The 18,922-nt window shown below is 35.9% G+C and overlaps 1 protein-coding gene and 1 long non-coding RNA gene across 2 annotated transcripts; both read left to right on the top strand.

Moving 5' to 3' along the window:
- Positions 1 to 2,171: 2,171 nt before the first annotated feature.
- Positions 2,172 to 5,195, top strand: LOC110799817 (probable indole-3-pyruvate monooxygenase YUCCA4). The gene is made up of 4 exons (XM_022005086.2): positions 2,172 to 2,949; positions 3,399 to 3,647; positions 4,042 to 4,164; positions 4,685 to 5,195. Exons 1-4 carry the CDS (start codon positions 2,296 to 2,298, stop codon positions 4,871 to 4,873), a joined length of 1,215 nt encoding a protein of 404 aa, XP_021860778.1. The 5' UTR covers positions 2,172 to 2,295; the 3' UTR covers positions 4,874 to 5,195.
- Positions 5,196 to 9,566: 4,371 nt separating this feature from the next.
- Positions 9,567 to 17,624, top strand: LOC130466280 (uncharacterized). The gene is made up of 2 exons (XR_008926344.1): positions 9,567 to 10,903; positions 17,135 to 17,624. It is a non-coding gene; the product is annotated as an uncharacterized lncRNA (long non-coding RNA).
- The last annotated feature ends 1,298 nt before the right edge of the window (positions 17,625 to 18,922 follow it).

Genomic DNA, 18,922 nt, shown 5'->3' with positions numbered 1-18,922 from the left:
CAACATCTTCATCTACACGTGCCTTCTAGAAGAATGCAGCTCAACCAACTTCCCTAAAATTTAAGAATTCTGTTAGCACTGTAATAATCAGTTAGTTGTACTAATGCTGATGTGTAAGAATGCAGTTGTTTCATTGGTTAGAACACGTTGCATTCAGTGTATATAAGCACTTGTTGTTGTAATTATTATTCATTAATTCAATAAGATCAACTTTCATTTCATCAAGTTTATCTCTCTTTCTCTCCCTTTCTCTCTGTCTTTCAGTGATTGTCAGTAGACAATCATAGTTAGAAATCATCCTAGAAGGTTGATTTTAACAATTACTTTATTTTAAACTAGTTAATCAATCCCGTAAAAAAGTAGTTAATCAATACTCACGTTCATTTATCGGGGTATTATTATTTTTCTTCGAGTATGTGACAATTTTATACAATGTAACATGGAATACAATTTAATATAGATCAGTACGTAGCTCGTGTAGTCACTTTTTCTTTACTACATGTATAATATTCTAATGCCAGAAACAACAAACATATTTTGTATCAATAATAAATCTGTACTAGGGTAGATTAGTAGCTCGTGTAGTCACTCAAGTTTTGTTATTCTAGACTAGGGTTATCTGTTTTGTGTCTATTTTATGGGTTTTTCCGCATCTGTCTAGAGAGTACTATATAAACTCTCTAGGTCATAACCTAGTTGTATTCTGAAATTTGTACTCCTCAAGATCAATAAAACTTTCCTCCCCTCTGCATGTGGACGTAGCTAACATATTGTTAGTGAACCACGTTAAATCTCTGCGTTCTTTAATTACGTTATTTAATCTTTCTTTGCATCTGTTATAACACAAGTTGCAAAAGGATACTATTACAAATGAAAATAAGAGTAAAAAATTCATAAATGATGAAAGAAAATAAGTTTGGCAAGTGAATCATCCGGTCACACTCAATATACAACATTGTGATGCACATTGGCACTTAATTGGCGACACATTTGACATACAATATGTAGTTATGTACAAGTTACCAACAAAAGGCCTCGTGTTAAGCTTGCATTATACACATACACAAACGGAGAAATATACTCCACTACACCAATATAGGCTCGTACTTGGTATTACTAATGTAGATGCATGTAATACAGGCACCGTCATGACTAGGGGTGTTCATAAAAAACCGTAACCGCGTACCGTACCGAAAACCGAAAAAACCGACCTAAATGGGCGGTAAACCGAACCGAAAAAATAATATAAACGGTTACGGTAACCGAACCGGCAAAATTAACGGTTAAACGGGTCGGTTACGGTTACAATTTTTGATAAAACGGTTAACCGAATAAACTGAAACTTATTTTTTCAAAAAAATTATTCAATTTGATTTAGTTGAAGGTGACAAAATCACAAAATTATAGGTGAAGTATTTTAGTAAAAAAATGTTTGTTTGTGCACAACTAGCCCAATTAGTGTACTTACTTCTTAGGCTCTTAGCCCATTAGTCCTTTCTTGAAACAATAAGTACGTTACTTCGTAATTTTGTTTGAATTTGATGAAATTGTGTAATTTTAGACGTTGTTTAGACTTATTTTTCTTTGACTTGATCTTCTATTTCAAATTGTTGTTTTTTGTAAAAAAAATAATACGATAAATGTGATCCAAAATAAAAATAAATAATTTAATAGCGGTTTATGGTTAAACGGGTAACCGTACCGAAACCGCGGTTAACCGTTTAAACGGTAACCGGTTTAAACGGTACGGTTACGGTTCATGAAAATGCCGAACCGAAATTTTTGATTACCGAACCGAATCCAATTTCGAGACGGTTAACCACCCATGAACACCCCTAGTCATGACTCTTGAGTCTTGAGTATACCATTCTTTAGTCCATCGGCTCCCTCCACCCCGGTTGTCCGTTAGGATCTACTACTAAACTCCAAGTCCCAACCATATTTGATTTCTCAACTTCTGACCATAAATACACCCAAAGCTGTAGTGCAATAAGATTTTTTGGGTTCCCAATAAACAAAAATGGAGCGTTACATTCACGCATACCAAAAAGAGAGTGGGATTCAATCTAAGAAATGGAATTTAAGTATTTTTTTAAAAACGAAACCAAGACACATACAAGTATATATATAACCTGTACTTTATACCTTACTTCTCACTCCTCAAACTCAAATCTTCCCTCTTCATCAAATTACCAGGAGAGAGAAAAACACACAAAAAAACCAAATCTTTTCCCTTAATCATCACGCCTTCCCCTGTTTTCAAAGCAAAAACAGAGCAACCCAGTTCCAACAAAAATGGGTTGTACAAAGGAAGAAGAAGAATTCACAAACTCACCCCTGAAAATGGTGGAAATTGAGGGTCCTATTATAGTCGGGGCAGGCCCATCTGGGTTAGCGATAGCGGCGTGTTTATCAAAACAGGGGATACCTTCCTTAATCCTAGAAAGATCAGATTGCATTGCTTCTTTGTGGCAACAAAGGACTTACGACCGTCTCAAACTTCACTTACCAAGAAAATTCTGTGAGCTCCCATTAATGGGGTTTCCCAAAGATTTCCCAAAGTACCCTTCGAAGAAACAGTTCATTTCTTACATGGAATCCTATGCTGCATTCTTCAACATTGTCCCTGTTTTCAACCAGGAAGTCGAAAGCGCCATGTTCGACCCTGAAGCGTCCAAGTGGAGAGTTAAGATCAAGGAAATGAAAGAAAATGTGTACGTTTCTAGGTGGGTGATTGTTGCTACAGGGGAGAATGCTGATCCTTTGATACCTGAAATTCAAGGGATTGACAGATTTCAAGGGAGGCTTTTGCATACAAGTTTGTATAAGTCTGGGGTTGAGTTTGGTAATCAAAGGGTTTTGGTAATTGGGTGTGGGAATTCTGGCATGGAAGTTAGTTTGGACCTTTGTAGATACAATGCTATGCCTTTCATGGTGGCTAGAAACTCTGTAAGCTCCTCTTTCTCTCTCCTTTTTTTCTGGCTTTTGACTGGTTGACTTATTTGAGTTTGCATTGAATGTGTTTTTTATTTTATTTTTGCAGATACTTTTCTGTTAAATTTATTTTTATTTTTATTTTTTTTTGTTGAGATTATTTTAATTAGTGTGTATAACCGGTTGTATCATATATGAACGGAACCAAGAGCCTTATCTCCAGACTCCAGACTCCAGTCTCTAGTATACGGTCCATGGAAATAAGGAATAGAAGCTAACTACAATACTTCATAATTAGTTATGGCTTTAAAATTGCATCTTTTGTTATCAAATTTTGATGCACAAATTGAGTATAATGCAAAAGTGAATAGTATAATTCCGTTTGTTTAAAAGTAGTCCGCAATAATAAAGGTGTCGTTTGAAGTGAGTGGTTATACTTATTAGATGTTGGTGCAATTTTGTAGGTGCATGTTTTGCCAAGGGAAATGTTCGGTTTCTCCACATTTGGAGTTGCAATGACTTTGTTGAAATGGTTCCCTTTGAGATTAGTTGATAAGTTACTCCTCTTGGTGGCGAATCTTACCTTGGGTAACACCGATCAGTTTGGCCTCCGCCGGCCCAAGACCGGTCCGCTCGAGCTTAAGAACGCCACCGGGAAGACTCCCGTGCTTGATGTGGGTGCACTCTCGTTAATCAAATCAGGGAAGATTAAGGTAATTATAAGCTTCAAAATATTTATTATTAGTACTCACTACTCCCTATGTTTTAGCATGCATATAGCAAGCGTAAAGTTTTTGCTCTCTTTTTATTAGTATGTTTTAGCCTGTATTATTGCACGAGCTTGAAAGATAATTGATCGTTTGTCATAAAATAGGCGTGAAGCATTTGTTCTCTTTATTATTAGTATGTTCTAGCTTGTATATCACACGAGCTTAAAAGCTAGTTGATCTTTTGTTATATAATAAGTAAATGGGTTATTTTTCTCAACTATTTGCCTACAACTGCCTTTTCTTTATTACTAATATACTGATAAGTGATATGTTTTAGTCTTGGTATCGCACGAGTTTGAAAGCTAATTAATTCCATAATGTGTTTATTATTGTATAGGTGATGGAAGGAGTAAAGGAGATTACAGAAAATGGGGCCAAATTTATAGATGGTCAAGAGAGAAAATTTGATTCCATAATATTGGCAACTGGATATAAGAGCAATGTGCCCTTTTGGCTCAAGGTAAAATGTTGATAAAAATTAATTTTACTTCAAATTAAATTAGCAAATTTTTATCCTTATTCTCATCCTCTTAAATCGCTTTCGATCTTACACAACCGGTGACAATACGAATACCCTACAAAGCGTTATTTCTTCCTCTATGTTAGAAAAACAAAGGGGAAATTCAGACACTGCATATTTGTATTTATACGATATACCCTTAGATTAAGACAAATATTTTCCTAACAGAAAACAAAGAAATTTTAAAATCTAGTTAAATTCTTGATGAATGATGTGTTCCTTTCAACTTGGGATCTCTTAAATTCTCCCACCACCAAGGGTGAAGGCCAGGGTGATAACTTTTTCTTTTTTCTTTTTTCTTTTTAAGAAAAAGGGGAATTTGAGACTCTTCTTTTTGCCCGTTTCCTACACTTGCATTTGCACGCTAAATGGTCCGATTTTGGGGGTAACATTTTTATATACCGTATGTACTGCCTACGTCCCTTAGTGTTGTTGCTAAATTGTTACGATAAAAATGCAGGATTGTGAGTTTTTTAGTGATGATGGGATGCCAAAAGTAGCATTTCCAGATGGGTGGAAAGGAGGGAAAGGATTGTATACGGTTGGATTCACGAGAAGAGGTCTGTTGGGGACTGCATCAGACGCTATTAAAGTCGCTCAAGATATTGCTGATCAATGGTGGAACACAAATCAACGGCCACAAGGCTAATGATAGTACAAAGTAATTAGTCATCATAGGAAATGAGGGCAGTTAATAAAAAATGAAAAAATAAAAAAAAAGGAGATTAATTAGGGAGGGTGATTAATAATTATTTTGAATTTCGAGTTTGGTATAAATTGCCCTTTTTTTGGGTTTGGTTTTTGTTTTAGTGAGTGTTAATTGATCTGAGTCTTGTAAATGCATCAAATTTTGCAAAGGTACGTTGTTGGTTGTACATGTTTGGATTAGTGTAGGTTTCTTTAGTTTTTGCTTAGCAATGTAATATAAGAATTTTAACAGTGAAATTGCACACTTTTCCTTTTCTTTCTAATCCGACTCCTTTATTTTCTTTAATATTCAAGAGAGAGTGGCCACAAGGGCAATGAGTAGACAGGAATCAATCTTGAGTCGTTTGTACCACTGGCCTCCAATACATAGAATCTAACATTCCGCATTACAGCAACAACAAGTACCTTCTTTTTTACCCCTTACCCTGGGGTTACGTTGCTGTGCATTGATTCAAATAAGTTTCCTTATGTGTTTGAAGGTGCCAACAATTTTCTCATACGGAGTATGTTACACACTTGGATTCTTATGTTTCATCAACACGTTTATGCTTATTGTTGTATCCGTTCAATTGTATGCTCGGGTCATATTCGATAATGATTTTTCACTTTTCTAGTCCACTATCTTAATTTGTAGATTCAAGAATATTGCTCTTGTTCCTAGTAGTCACACCCTTTTTTTCCGTCACTTCTTTACTACTTCAAGAAGATTTACTATTACTAGAACTTCTATTAATATGGTACGAAGTAAATAATTTTAATTTATAGGCAGGGAGTACGTATGTTTTATTTCAATATATCAAGTACATGGTATTTCATATATAGATTCCTCTATATATATATATATACTTCCTCCGTTCTTCATGAGTTACCGGGTTTTGAAGCTGTCCCGGTTTTTGATGGCTCATTGCATCATGCATGCATGGTCTACGGATGTCTGTAAGAAAGTCAAGCTTAAAAATTAAAGATCATTGAATGAAGTGGCAGAAGCCTAAACATGTACTGCATGCTTCTACCTATAAATCTCTAGGGTCCTCTTTAATTTTTGGACTTAAGTTGTAGTCATACAATTAATAGTAAAGGGGAATTGAAAGACACAGTACATTAATTATTTGTAGCTAATATATTATATATGTTGTGGATCAAAAGACTTTCAATGTCATTTCTAGCTAGTATCGTAGGTTAGATTGTCATAGGAAATCAGTCATATTTTTGGTATGATTTGCTGAATACTATAGTGCACTTGGACTTTGGAGCTCCACAAGGACTATTTTATGTTGAACTTTGATTTGAACACAAATTTCTTGTGCTGAAATTAATAATTCGTTATGTGATTTAATTAGACTATAATGCGGTGTCGAAGTGGCTAGAGATACGATGATTATATAAGGCGTAGGATGGTGGACTAATTGAGCTATACGAGTACGGAGTATATAAATGCCCATATATCTTATCACCAAATAAATATATGCTATATATCTTAGGCGGGAATTTTTGTTGTACATTTAGATGAATTATCGTGTAACCAAAACCATTCATTTTGCATGTTTCTTTTCTTATTTGAAACGCTCTAAACAATAAATTTTAATGAGTAAAGATGAGGATTACAAGTGTGTATGGTTCTCGACTTCTCGGTACTTCTTTGTTTTTACCATGATACTTAGTAGAGCATTACATATATTAGTTTTATACTTTTATGTATTCTTCTTATCTGTCAAAATAAAAAAATTACATATACTCCCTAGTACGTAGTAGTTTATATGAATAGATATTGATAAAGTGACACTACTACGTCGACATTTAGCTGTAATATACTTCGTACGATTTCAAAAATGTTGCAATATTTCAAAGTGATATTCCCCCGTTTCACAATACTCGTAACAGTTGACTGGACATATAAGTTTAGGAAAAAGAGTTGAATATTCAAAAAAATAAGTAAACTAAGTTGTAAGTGGATGAGTTGAGGTACGGAGTATTGTTTATTGTTTCACAAGGACAGTGAGTTGGTGTCAGGGGGTGTTTGGGGTATCAGTTTTTTTTCATTATTATTATTATTGCACAACTTATTAAGTATTTATGGGGACATTGGAGAGGGAGTGAAATAAGTATCGCCTCTTGCTAAAAAATAGAAGTGTTGCAAGTTTATATTCAGGAACGACGTAAAAGACAAGTGTTGCGGCCTGCGAGTATTCTGAAATGGAAAAAGTATTGTTATTGCAATCCAGGAATATAAGCCAAAGATAAAATGTCAATTGAAACTTTTATCACTAGATACTCAAAGTACTCTGTATTACAAAGTATATATCTGATTTAACTTGATTTAAAAAACAACTCATTTGTCACCTCCAAAGTTGTTACATGGACCAGAATCGTACCGGGCGTATCATAGGCTATATGCCTATACGGCTATACCCCAAGGTTGTAAAGATGTGCCGCAACTTATAATTGGTCAACGGATGATGCTGAGTTCATTCCCAATGCTTGCTTTAGATGATGGAAATTGTAGAGAAGTAAAAGTTCTGAGAGTCTGGGGTGCGAAACAAGATCCTTTAAAGAGGATTGCTTCCTGCAGTTACTTTAGTGCCTCTTTTAAAGTTGTGCCTCAAACGCAGGGGGGAACTCTCTCTCCTTAATTTACTTGAAAACACATTCTTGGTGTTTTATCCCCACTTGTAAAACCTGCAAATATGATATCAACTTCCCTATATTTGGTACATACTCACCACTATCATACGTACGTTTGCATCATACTTTCAATTGGCGGTTTTTTCGGTTAAAACATATACTTGGACTTCGTTAGAATAAAATATACTATCTTGTTCAAAATTACGGAGTAAGTTGTTAATTCACTTGGCTTGTATGATCGACCAACAAGTTATAAATACAAACTAGTATAGTGTATGTTGGTTATATACTTGTTTAATTATGCCATATACTTCATATATGTTGTGTGCAAGATAGACTATTTTCATTGACGTCATACGTAGTATATCATTCGTGAAAAAAATACTCCTAATTGTTTACACTACAAGAATTTGTATATTTAATGACAACCTAATAACGACGGGTCAAAAATCCTGTCGCAAAAGCTTTTTGCGACTGGGATAACAACCAAACAAGGACGGGAACAATCGTCGTAAATGTCTTTTGCGACGAGTTAACGACGGATTTTTCCATAAATGGCGGGCCCTTTTATGACGGGTTCACGGCAGGAAACCCCATCGTCAATCAACGATTATTTGCCATTAACGACGGGAATTTTCCGTGGTTAATGGTATAATTTCTTGTAGTGTTAATTACTATGTATTGAACAAGTATTTTGTTTGTTTGACCGCATATAAAAAACTAATTTTGTTAGGATAAAAGTTATAATTTTAATACTTGGTAGTACATATACATAATCAGTTAATCACGTAATAGTCTAGTAGGTTATGGAGTATTCAGCTAGTATTATACAACATCTCAGGCCAATTTTTAAACAAGGTGGTACCGGGACTAGTTAGCTAAGGAGGCTAGTTAGGGCCGAGTCCGATGCATGGTCCAAGCACTGCACGTACATTAGTAGCTAGAAAGAGAGAGATGAAAATGATTCAGCGGTGGAAGGGAGGTAATAAGGACTGAATCACTGAGCAAGAGCATCGGATGAGATCGAGTCCATGTGTTAGTGTGTCAATACTCAATAGTGTATACTAAAATGGAATACTAGCAGTGTCCCTCTCGATCAGTCTCACATGCTGATTATTGAGACAATGATGGGGCTCTGACCATCTTCTGACCATCTTTCTTCCCCTTCCCTTTTGCATTTTTTAACACCTTTCCTCATATCCCTATCAATGACGTTTTGCTGATCATATCTCTTTCACTAACTTACAAATCTTACTATACACATTATACGGGCCACCCCACCCCCACTCTCCCTCTCCTTTGCTTTGTTTCCACTGCCTCATCACACATTCTTCGTTTTTCAATCAGGACTAAGGACTTCTCCGTATCCTTGGTTAATTTCCCTTTGAGTTTGTCACGTATCAAATGTACCCAACATGAAATTTTAGCTACTCACATTCTACTTTAGCAACATAAGAGAAAGGAAAGAGCTAGTATCCGCTAAGAAGATAACTCACATATATACAACACGGGATTAATCGTCTCACATATAGATAAGAGGGATCGTAGGATCACTAACATATAAGATTGTTGGGCTACTCCACCTATCGCCAATTAGTTTTAGGATAGAATTCCTTCATGCTTAATCTTGTTCTCTTCACCTGATTTGTTCTTATTTATGTTGTTTCTGATGATCTGATCTGGTTTGATTGTTTCATGTAAGTGCCTTTTGCCTTTTTTTTGGTATGCATGCTCTAATTTGGTCAGATAAAATAAACAATAATAAGATGAAGAAAACAGATCCGTATGTGTAGTCATACTCTCCTTTAACTTGACCAGTGAAATTTATCAACATGATCATATATGTTCATGTACGTTAATCTTTTCTGGATTGATGTGTAATAACGAGAGTCCATGCAGTGTGTACTAAAAATTTATAGATTATGTAGATATTAATCAAGAATATTTTGTAATCTTTTATATTAGGTTATGTATTATTTAGTCTATATTAGTTCCTAATTACTAGCCTTTGATTACGTTGTACATTGTGTATATTATTATACTCAAGCAATGAAAATAATCACGAAATTATCTTCTTCCATGGTATCATATAACAGGGTTTCTTTCTTCTCTCAATATTCTTCTCTTCCGCTGCCCTACTACGTCTCTGTTCTTCAACCTTTTTCCGTCATTTCTCTTTCGTTCTCCATCGAGTTATTCATGGCTGACACAAAGTTTCACCCTGCTTTGGTTGTCTCCAACATCAAGAATCACATTCCTATCATTCTTGAGATGGAAACTAATCATTGTTCGGCTTGGGATGAATGGTTCAAGTTGCACACCCGCTCCCATGATCACCGTGTTCTTGCTCACATTCTACCTACAGGGAAGGAGACACCACCTTCGACGGATGACGAAAAAGAATTATGGTCCACTTCGGATGCCACCGTGCTTCAATGGATTTATGCAACTATAACCACTGACTTGTTGCATACGATCATCAATGAGGACATCTCGGCGAAGTAGGCCTGAGATCGGTTGCGTAATATTTTCCAGGACAACAAGAATTCCTGAGAGGTGGCTCTTGAACATGATTTCTCTCATGTGAAGATGAGAGATTTTTCGACCGCCTCTACCTATTGTCAACGTTTGAAGACCTTGGCTGACCAACTTAAGAGTGTCGGTGCTCCGGTAACTGACAACCACCTGGTGCTTCAATTGGTGGCTGGCCTCACAGAGGCATACAAGTTTGTCGTCAAATCCGGCAAAGCAAACCCCTACCTCCCTTTTTCGAGGCTTGTTCGAGTCTGTGTTTAGAAGAGAAAGCATGGGCTGAAATGTAGAGGACTCGCCGGCAGCCATGGTGGTCGCATCTCACAGGGATTCCAAGGACTCTGCCTCCAACGGTGAATATTCAGGCCACAAAAACAACAATCGGGGCGGTGGCAAAAATAAAAACCACTGCCACGGTAATAAGAATGTGGGTGGTCGTGGCTCTGGTAATGGCGGCAACAATAACCGCCATGGAGGTGAACGGGGTCTGCCGACACTCAGCCACAAGTGCCGGCGCAGCAGCAGTGGGGTGGTCATGGTGGTCATCCGCCGCAACAATGGGGATGGTAGTGGGTTCCTCCCCCTTGCCCATATCCCACTTATCCGTGGACTCGCCCAACAAGTGGGCCTCAAAGAACAACCCACGTCCACCCCAGGCTTATACAGCAGTAGCCCCACAGGGCCAATACATGCCCACTGGTCTGTACATGCCCATAGATATTGAATCACCATTGCATGCACACAATGATCTTGACCCCACCGGACCCTAATTGGTACATGGACACCGACGTGACGTCTCACATGACCTCTACAAACGGTACTCTCTCGTCCTATTTTAATTTGAGAAATCATAATAATGGTATTGTTGTTGGTAATGGTCATTCAATTTCAATTCTTGGTTGTGGTCATGCTAATTTGCCACCCTCGAATCCCCCTTTATACTTGAAAAATGTCTTTCATGCTCTGAAACTCATGAAAAATTTAATATCAGTCCATAAGTTTACTACTGATAACTCCGTAAGTGTTGAATTTGATCCAAATGCATGCATGGGTTTTCTGTGAATGATTTACGGACGGGGACGACTCTCATGAGGTGTGATAGTAGGGGTAATCTTTATCCATTATCCACCACCAAAAATCCTTTTGCTGCTTTATCTCCTAAGCTTTGGCATGATCGGTTGGGTCACTCGGGAGCTTCTATTTTGAATTTCTCAAGCACAATTAAAGCATTAAATGTACTCATTCTAGTTTATCTAGCATTAAGATTACAAAATATTACAAAATATTCTTGATTAATATTTACATAATCTATTAAAAATACAATTTCCTCCTAGCCAGCAAGGAAGGGTTAGATTCATTAAACTTAATGGAAAAAAAAAATGTTATTACTTACTCCCTCCGTATTTATTTAAGGGATACACTTAGTCGGGCACAAGTATTAAGAAGAATAATTAAATGAAATAAATTAATAAAGCTAGCAAGTGGGATTGGGTAGATATTTTAATAAGTAAACAAGTATGGACCATGTAATTTTGGGGGGTGCGAGGTGGGGTGGGTTTATGAAATTATTTGTTTAATAGGATGGTGGGTTATAGGGTAAATTAAATGTATTATTTAATTAAATGGTGGGATTAATAAGTTACTAAAAATATCAAGTGTATATCTTAAATAAATACGGCCGAAAAAGATAAATGTATCCCTTAAACAAATACGGAGAGAGTATTAGAAACTGATGAGGTCCATGATCTTTTTGAAGTATCTCAAAATTTGGCTTCTTTCTTGTAGTATGACATTGACAAAACATAACGTTGATCCGGGACCTTCATTCATCATTTATCAATTTAGATTTCTGATTTACCCTTTTTTCTGTTCTTCCTTTTTAAAGAGATTTACTTGGGATTTTGTATGAAACATTATCAAGTCTCAACTAGTATGGAACTTCAATAATACCCCGTATCTATATCAAATACTTGAGTAGAAACTAACATCAGGTCAACTATGGTTTTAAGCTTCCGCGAATTTTAATTACAAATCAAAATTTTACACCCTCCGTCCCGGAATACTCGACCCGGTTTGACCGGCACAGAGTTTAAGGGACTTGAATTGACTTATTTAATTTAATAGGTAGTAGTTGATAGTGGGTATTATTTCAATGTAGTTAGTGGGAAATGTTAAAGGGGTGGGGTTGGGGGAGAGTAGGGGTTGAATTTTTAATTATTTTTTGTATGGAGTAGGGGTATGTGGGTTAATAGGGGTGAAGTGAGAAATAATATAATATTGTTAGAATATTTCCATTTTTAGAAACAGGCAAGTATTAAGGGACGGCCCGATAAGGAAAACAGGTCAAGTATTCCGGGACGGAGGGAGAAGTTTACTGCGTATTATTTTATATTTTATCTCATATACTTCATCCATTCTTATTTACATGGCACAATTTTCTACCAATGATGTCTTGGCCTAGTGGTTAAGACTGAGGTCCTGTGTACAATAGGTCTCAGGTTCGAATCCCCCGCCCCCCTTTGTAATTTATATTGCCCTTGTGGCTCATTCGCACCCAAACATGGCACAATTTTCTTTTAGGAAAAATCTTTTTTAGTTGACATAATTTTATTATTGGAAAGTTTTTAGGTAAATTGTCATATTTACCCTCACTTTTCTAAAAATTTGGTGTTGGTTGATTGTTTTTTTTTTTTTTTTTTTACATTGGGATGGTCCGATGGTTGGTTGGTTGTTGTTAAAGGGCATTTTTGTCCTTTAACTTCCTCTTTCATCTCTTCTTAATATGTGTGCCAAAATTAATCGTGTCATGTAAATAAGAACGGATGAAGTACTCCTTCCTTCCCTAAAGATTGCCCATAGGAAAAAAAATCACTTTATTAAGAATTGCTGAATTGGGTATAATAAAAAAAAAATGGTTAGGTAGATTTGTCTTTTAGTTAGATTAAATAATAGTTTGTGAGGAGAACAATGTGGGGACCACAAATTAAATAAGGTACGTGACAAATAAATCTAGACATCCATTTATAGTATATGAGGCAAACAAATAGAGACATTCATTTATAATATACGGGACAATCTTTTAAGGACAGAGAGCGTATATAATTAGATTCAATAAATATCAATCAAGCATAATAAGTTCAGTTTAGGTAAATAAAACGAGCCCTAAAAATCAAGAAGGATAAGTTGAAGTTGATAAAATTAATTGGGATTAAAATAAACAATTTTTTTTAAAGGTAAAATAAAGTGTCCGATCGAGTCGGAATTATTCTGTAAGGGGAAGGAGAACTATCCTTCAAAGTACCTCTAGTGAAAATTAAAACCCCAAATTTTTTAGTTGGAAAGTGAATTTTTTTTTATTAGGCTAAGACATTGGTTGAGATTAAAATAAACATGCAATATATGTTTGAAATAATAAAAAGGACTCCGTATAAATGCAAAGCAAAGAAGACACGCCTTGTTCGAAATCTAAATAGTGGAGTAGAAGAGCACAGTTTACGGTAAATGTAAGTGACGTCATCTGAAATGGTCTTTACCTCCAAATCTACACAACCTGACAAGTTATTTGTTATATTTAGGCAGTGAGTGAGCTCAGTCCTACCTCAGACCTATAGACTGTAGTTGTAGTATACGAGTACTACTCATATTTAATTATTATTATACGAGTATTTAAATTAAAATTCAGAGTGCATGGCTTATTCTTTGAATTTCTTACGACTATTTAATTCTCTCTCTCTCTTCTGCATGCCTTCATTTTATGATGTCACTACTCTTCCATTTTGCATCTTCATTCACCATTACTTCTTCTTGGACTACTACTAGTACTATGCTCTTCTTTATTCATCTCAATCTAATTTAAGATTCTAATTTAATATGTACGGAGTATTGTATTGTTTGTTTGCGGTGTCACACTGTCACCATGTTGCGTATTTATATGTATAATTGGATAAGATGGTAAAACATGTCAAAGATACGTAGTAGAACTTGTGTTATTCTGAACGTCCTATTACCTTAAAATTGATCTTATGCACTTATTTGCATTAATTTAATTTGATGGAACTTATTAAAATGATTAATAAAAGAGTTACGCGATTTCAATTAAGAGCGAGCTAGAAGCTAAAGAACTAAGCTTATTGAACCTTATATCATTTAAACTTATTAAACCTATTAAAACTTATTAAATTTAAAGCTAGGTTCGAGCTGCCGGGACAAGTCTACAGTCTCAATTGGCTTCTTTTGCATTGTAACATTTGAAATCCGCTCACTAATCTAACACTTCTAATAGACTTGACCCTAACATTGAACTGATTCTCTGTATGAGCCGGAAAATTTTGAATTATATCACATACTTGTTCTTTGTTGCTCAATAAATGAGTCAAAGTACTGTAATTATCTAAGATTGTGAGGAAGTATGTTGCACCATTAACATTTGTAGTCTTATACTCTCCCCACAAATCTATATGTATGAGATCAAAAATACTCTTTGCAATATTTTGACTCATATGTAAAGGCAACCTATGGTGTTTTGCTACAGAACAAGTATCACACACAAAATTTGTAATAGATTGACAGTTGCAAAAACTCAAATGCTTCAGTTTTGATAAAGTTTTGATAAAGAACCATATCCCAATCTAGCATGAATAACATCCAGAGTGACTGAATTATTACACATAATAACTTTGCAATTACTAACTGAATTAGTAGATAGAACATCATTATGTCCCTTCCTCTTGCCATGAGTATTTACTCCCTCCTTGCTTGATAGACTAATTTGTAAAGACCATTTTCCTCGATTTTTTTTCTTCCCATAAGCTACAACTCTCTTGCTTTCAGGGTCCTAAAAAATACACCCATCTCCATCAAACACTACCTTAATTGAGTTCACTACTCTCAATTAGTTTACTCAAGGACAAGAGGTTGTGTTTAAATCTGGAAGATATAAGACATCAAGAAGCCTTATTTTTGGTGCCAAAGTGACCACACCAATCTTATCAACCTTCCCGAGTGTTCCATCAGGAAGCATTACATTCACAGCTTTCTTTAATGATTTAGTGCTTTATGTTTCCAGCCATATGGTCTGAAGCTCCAGAGTCAATAATCCATGAGTTGCAATCAAAGGTTTCATGAAAAACAGCTGCATTGGAAGCAGAGATTATACCTGTAAAGTTACTCATGTTACTTCCTATAATCTGAGAGGTTCCTGCTCCTTGCTTGTCCTGAAAGCCTTCATAACCTCTTGAACAACTGCAGAAATCAGACTGCTATCCATTTTGTTGTTGTTGATATTTTCTTCTCCATCATCATCAAAAGGAGTATCCTGCATCCTTTAGTACCTACGTTAGCAGCCATTTTGACTCCATATTTTCCTTTGACTCCTTTGAACCATTCAGGGTATCCTATTATTTTGAAACACCCTTCTTTGGCATGGCCCTTCATTCCACAGTGGTCACATTTAAGATCCATTTTCTGCTTCTTGAAATCTCTAAACTCCCGTTTCTGAAAGACTCCAGCATTCTTCTTGGCATTTGCATTCCCCTGGCCCAGTTTACTTGCATGAAAAGCACTCATCTCTGTGTTTTGTTGGACCATCTCTCCTGTAATTTTCTTTTTCCTTTCAGCTTGCAGAAGCAAGTTGTAAGCTTTATTTACAAGAAGAAGTGGATCCATACTCAGGTAACTAGTTTTCAACTGATCATAGCTTCCATTTAGACCCATCAAGAACTTAACGAGTTTCTCAGATTGTGGTAACTCAAACATCTTTTTAACCAGATTACAGGTACATTTCTGAATAGCCCCACAACTACATTCTGGCATTCCTTCCAACAATGAAATTTCATCCCAAAGCATCTTTAACTTGCAATAATAATCACTTACAGACAAGTTATTTTGCTGGAATTCCCATAGTTCCTTCTTGAGCTGAAACAGTTGTGGTGCATTTGTCTGGCCATACCTTTCGAGGAGCTCAACCCAAACTTCCCTTGCAGATTGTATGGAGTTCATGCTTCCTACTATTTCAGGTTTCATAGAAGAAAACAACCAAGATCTGACCATGTAGTCACATCTAGTCTACTTCTGTATTTCATCAGCTCCTTCAGTTGGCCTTGGATGCTTTCCTTCTAGAAAAGCCAGCTTGTTCTTTGCTCCCAGTGTTATCTTAACATTTATGCTCTAGTTTAAGAAATTGTTACCATCAAAGATTATGCTCCCTAATGGTGTGGAAGCATTCTCATTTACAACAACAAAAAGAGGGTCTTTGTAAGGATTCAAAGTTTGAGGTGTTGTTTCAGTCATTTTGAAAGAAAGTTTCAATCTTTGGGATCATTTTGTAATGAAAGTACTATGAGATTGAATATTTCTAAAGGATTTAACCTAGTAGCTCTGATACCATGAAGAAATTTGAAAGGAAATTTCTCAAAGATTTGATATTTCTGTATAAAACAGTTTTGTTTAAGAAGCAAATTTGCTCCTTTGGTTTTGTATTTTCTGTATTGATTTCCAGCTCTCTTAGGTGCGCCTCAATCAACTTGGAAATTATAACCTAGTACATCAGCCTATATATGCTGAAAGAGCCATACATGTGAGCACACCTCACTGCTACAGCTGTATAGGACAACAGCATAAATAGACAAAAAAACAGTAAACGTAAAACAGAAGGAATCCTATGTGCTAAGCTACACTATAATAAAAATGCTGCTAATCCTCATATATTCTTCGGTTTCTCTTGATTCCAGGTTAATAAAAAGCAAATCAACTCTCTTAGTTTCTCTCGTTAAACTTGGATAGTATGTTATGCGTGCACAATGAAAACGTAAGAATATTCTTTACTAAGTTATTTTTATGTTTAATCTGTTATACCTTGTGCATGAAAAATTATTTTGACACATCACTTAGTTGTGTTAAATATGGGCCTGAGCCGCACCCCTCACCAAGAGAGAGAGTCCATTTAACAAGACCGTAGAAGGTTCCACCTTAAAACCATATATATGGAAATAAGGGGATTAACCCCTTGGCCTTATTAAGTGATTAACTCTCTTCTCTTTTGTCAATGTAGGACTCTCACACGTGATGTTTAATGGGTCAGATCTTAACACTTCCCGTGAGGTCCCTTTTCAAAATGGCTCACATGTGATGTTTCACGGGTCATAGTTTCTTTATCACTCTCTAGCTCCCTCACATGGATCCCGTTCAGTTGGCCCAGAAAACAGTACACAATAAGGTCCCAGCTGTTGGCTCTGATACCATGATAAATACGAGTCTGTGCCGCACTCGTCACCAAGAGAGAGAGTCCACTTAACAAGATCGTAGGAGGTTCCACCTTAAAATCATATGGCAATAAGGGGAGTAGCCCCTTGGGCTTATTAAGTGATTAAGTCTCTTCTCTTTTGTCAATGTGAGACTCTCACACGTGATGTTTCATGGGTCAGATATTAACAAGTTGATTTTGGCACCTCCTTTGCGAGAGAATAAAAAGTTACGCTCTACTCACATGAGGTGTGCCAAAATCACTTTCCCTTTGGTTATGTCTTTCGTACATTCTTTTATAGTTGCACAATTTCTGATTTGGGATATTTCACTACAAGAAATTGTATCATTAACGACGGGAAATCCCGTCGCTAAAAGCCAATAATTGTTGATTAATGACGGGATTTCCTGTCGCGAACTAGTCATAAAAGGGGGTCGTCGTTAATGGAAAATCCCGTCGTAACCAGTCGTAAAGGACATTTACGACGGTTGTTCCCGTCTTTGTTTGGTTGTTAGCCCCGTCGCAAAAAGGCTTTTGCGACGAGATTTTTAACCCGTCGTAATTAAGTTGCCATAAAAGATATAAAGTTTTGTAGTGTTTATTGTTAGTTGCAAACTTTCTAATTCTGACATTTTTTATCCACTTAATTTTACCAAGCATATTCAATATATAACCCACATTTTTCTAAATGTATACGGAATATATGAAATAAGGGCATAAATGCAATTTAACACCTATCTACATAAATGATAAGAATTGGGTTGAACAATAAAAGTTAAAACCAAGAGGAAATACGAAACAACTGGTTTTACAGTAAAAAAATTATAGTCCGTACACGGGTAGGAGTGCAGGAAGCGTAGGGGAGGTTTTGGGCACACAAGTAGAGTAAAGGCGCGTGGAATGGAATGGTGTCAGTTAGGGGGGTGACAAGGAAAAAATACTCAATAGTCCAATGATATGGTTAGTACTATGCCATGCAAGTATAGATTGGCATGACATAGCATGCAATTGTACTCATCATACCCCGCTCATGCTTGCATGCCATATCTATTTTCTTACCTTAGAATTAGCCAGATTGTTGTTTTCCTTAGCTTGTTCATTTCTATAAGACAAATTTCTTACTATTTCCTACTTGTTGGAATTACTGCCGTTACTCGATCTACTATTCTATTCTTTAGGTTATGCTATTGCTAGGTATCTACCAATTTAAAATACCAATCTACATTCCGGTCGCCGGAATAAGTCCGACCAAACCTCGGTTATCTTATTATGCATTTTAATCTTTATAATTACCTTAATAATTTAAACACTTGTTAATTACTTATATGAAGAATTAGACTACTTGTCTATATAGCTGGTTATTCAAAATGAAGCATGTCTATTGCTTTCTCTTGTTAAACTTGGTTAGTACGTTTATTGCGTGAACAATGGAAATATTTATGTATATTTTTTGACCTTTTTAAAAAAAATTGACAGTCACGTTATGAAAAGAGTGTTTACAAACAAAATAATGTTCTTCAGTAAAAGGGGCGGTTAAAATGTTAAATGGCATTATTCAAAACGGATTTTATGCAAATTATCAACTCCGATCCTAGC

The sequence above is a fragment of the Spinacia oleracea genome, chromosome 1 (genome assembly GCF_020520425.1).
Source record: "Spinacia oleracea cultivar Varoflay chromosome 1, BTI_SOV_V1, whole genome shotgun sequence".
In the NCBI taxonomy this organism is placed as follows: domain Eukaryota; kingdom Viridiplantae; phylum Streptophyta; class Magnoliopsida; order Caryophyllales; family Amaranthaceae; genus Spinacia; species Spinacia oleracea.
The sequence above is the reverse complement of the archived record's forward strand: the minus strand, read 5'-3'. Positions and strand labels throughout refer to the sequence as shown.

What these genes read in the sequence shown, in the direction of transcription:
- LOC110799817 (XM_022005086.2), top strand. Translation starts at nt 2,296, where the DNA reads ATGGGTTGTACAAAGGAAGAAGAAGAATTCACAAACTCACCCCTGAAA. An exon ending in TCAAATCAGGGAAGATTAAG is followed by an intron (nt 3,648 to 4,041) that starts GTAATTATAAGC and finishes ATTATTGTATAG; the next exon opens with GTGATGGAAGGAGTAAAGGA. An exon ending in ATGTGCCCTTTTGGCTCAAG is followed by an intron (nt 4,165 to 4,684) that starts GTAAAATGTTGA and finishes ATAAAAATGCAG; the next exon opens with GATTGTGAGTTTTTTAGTGA.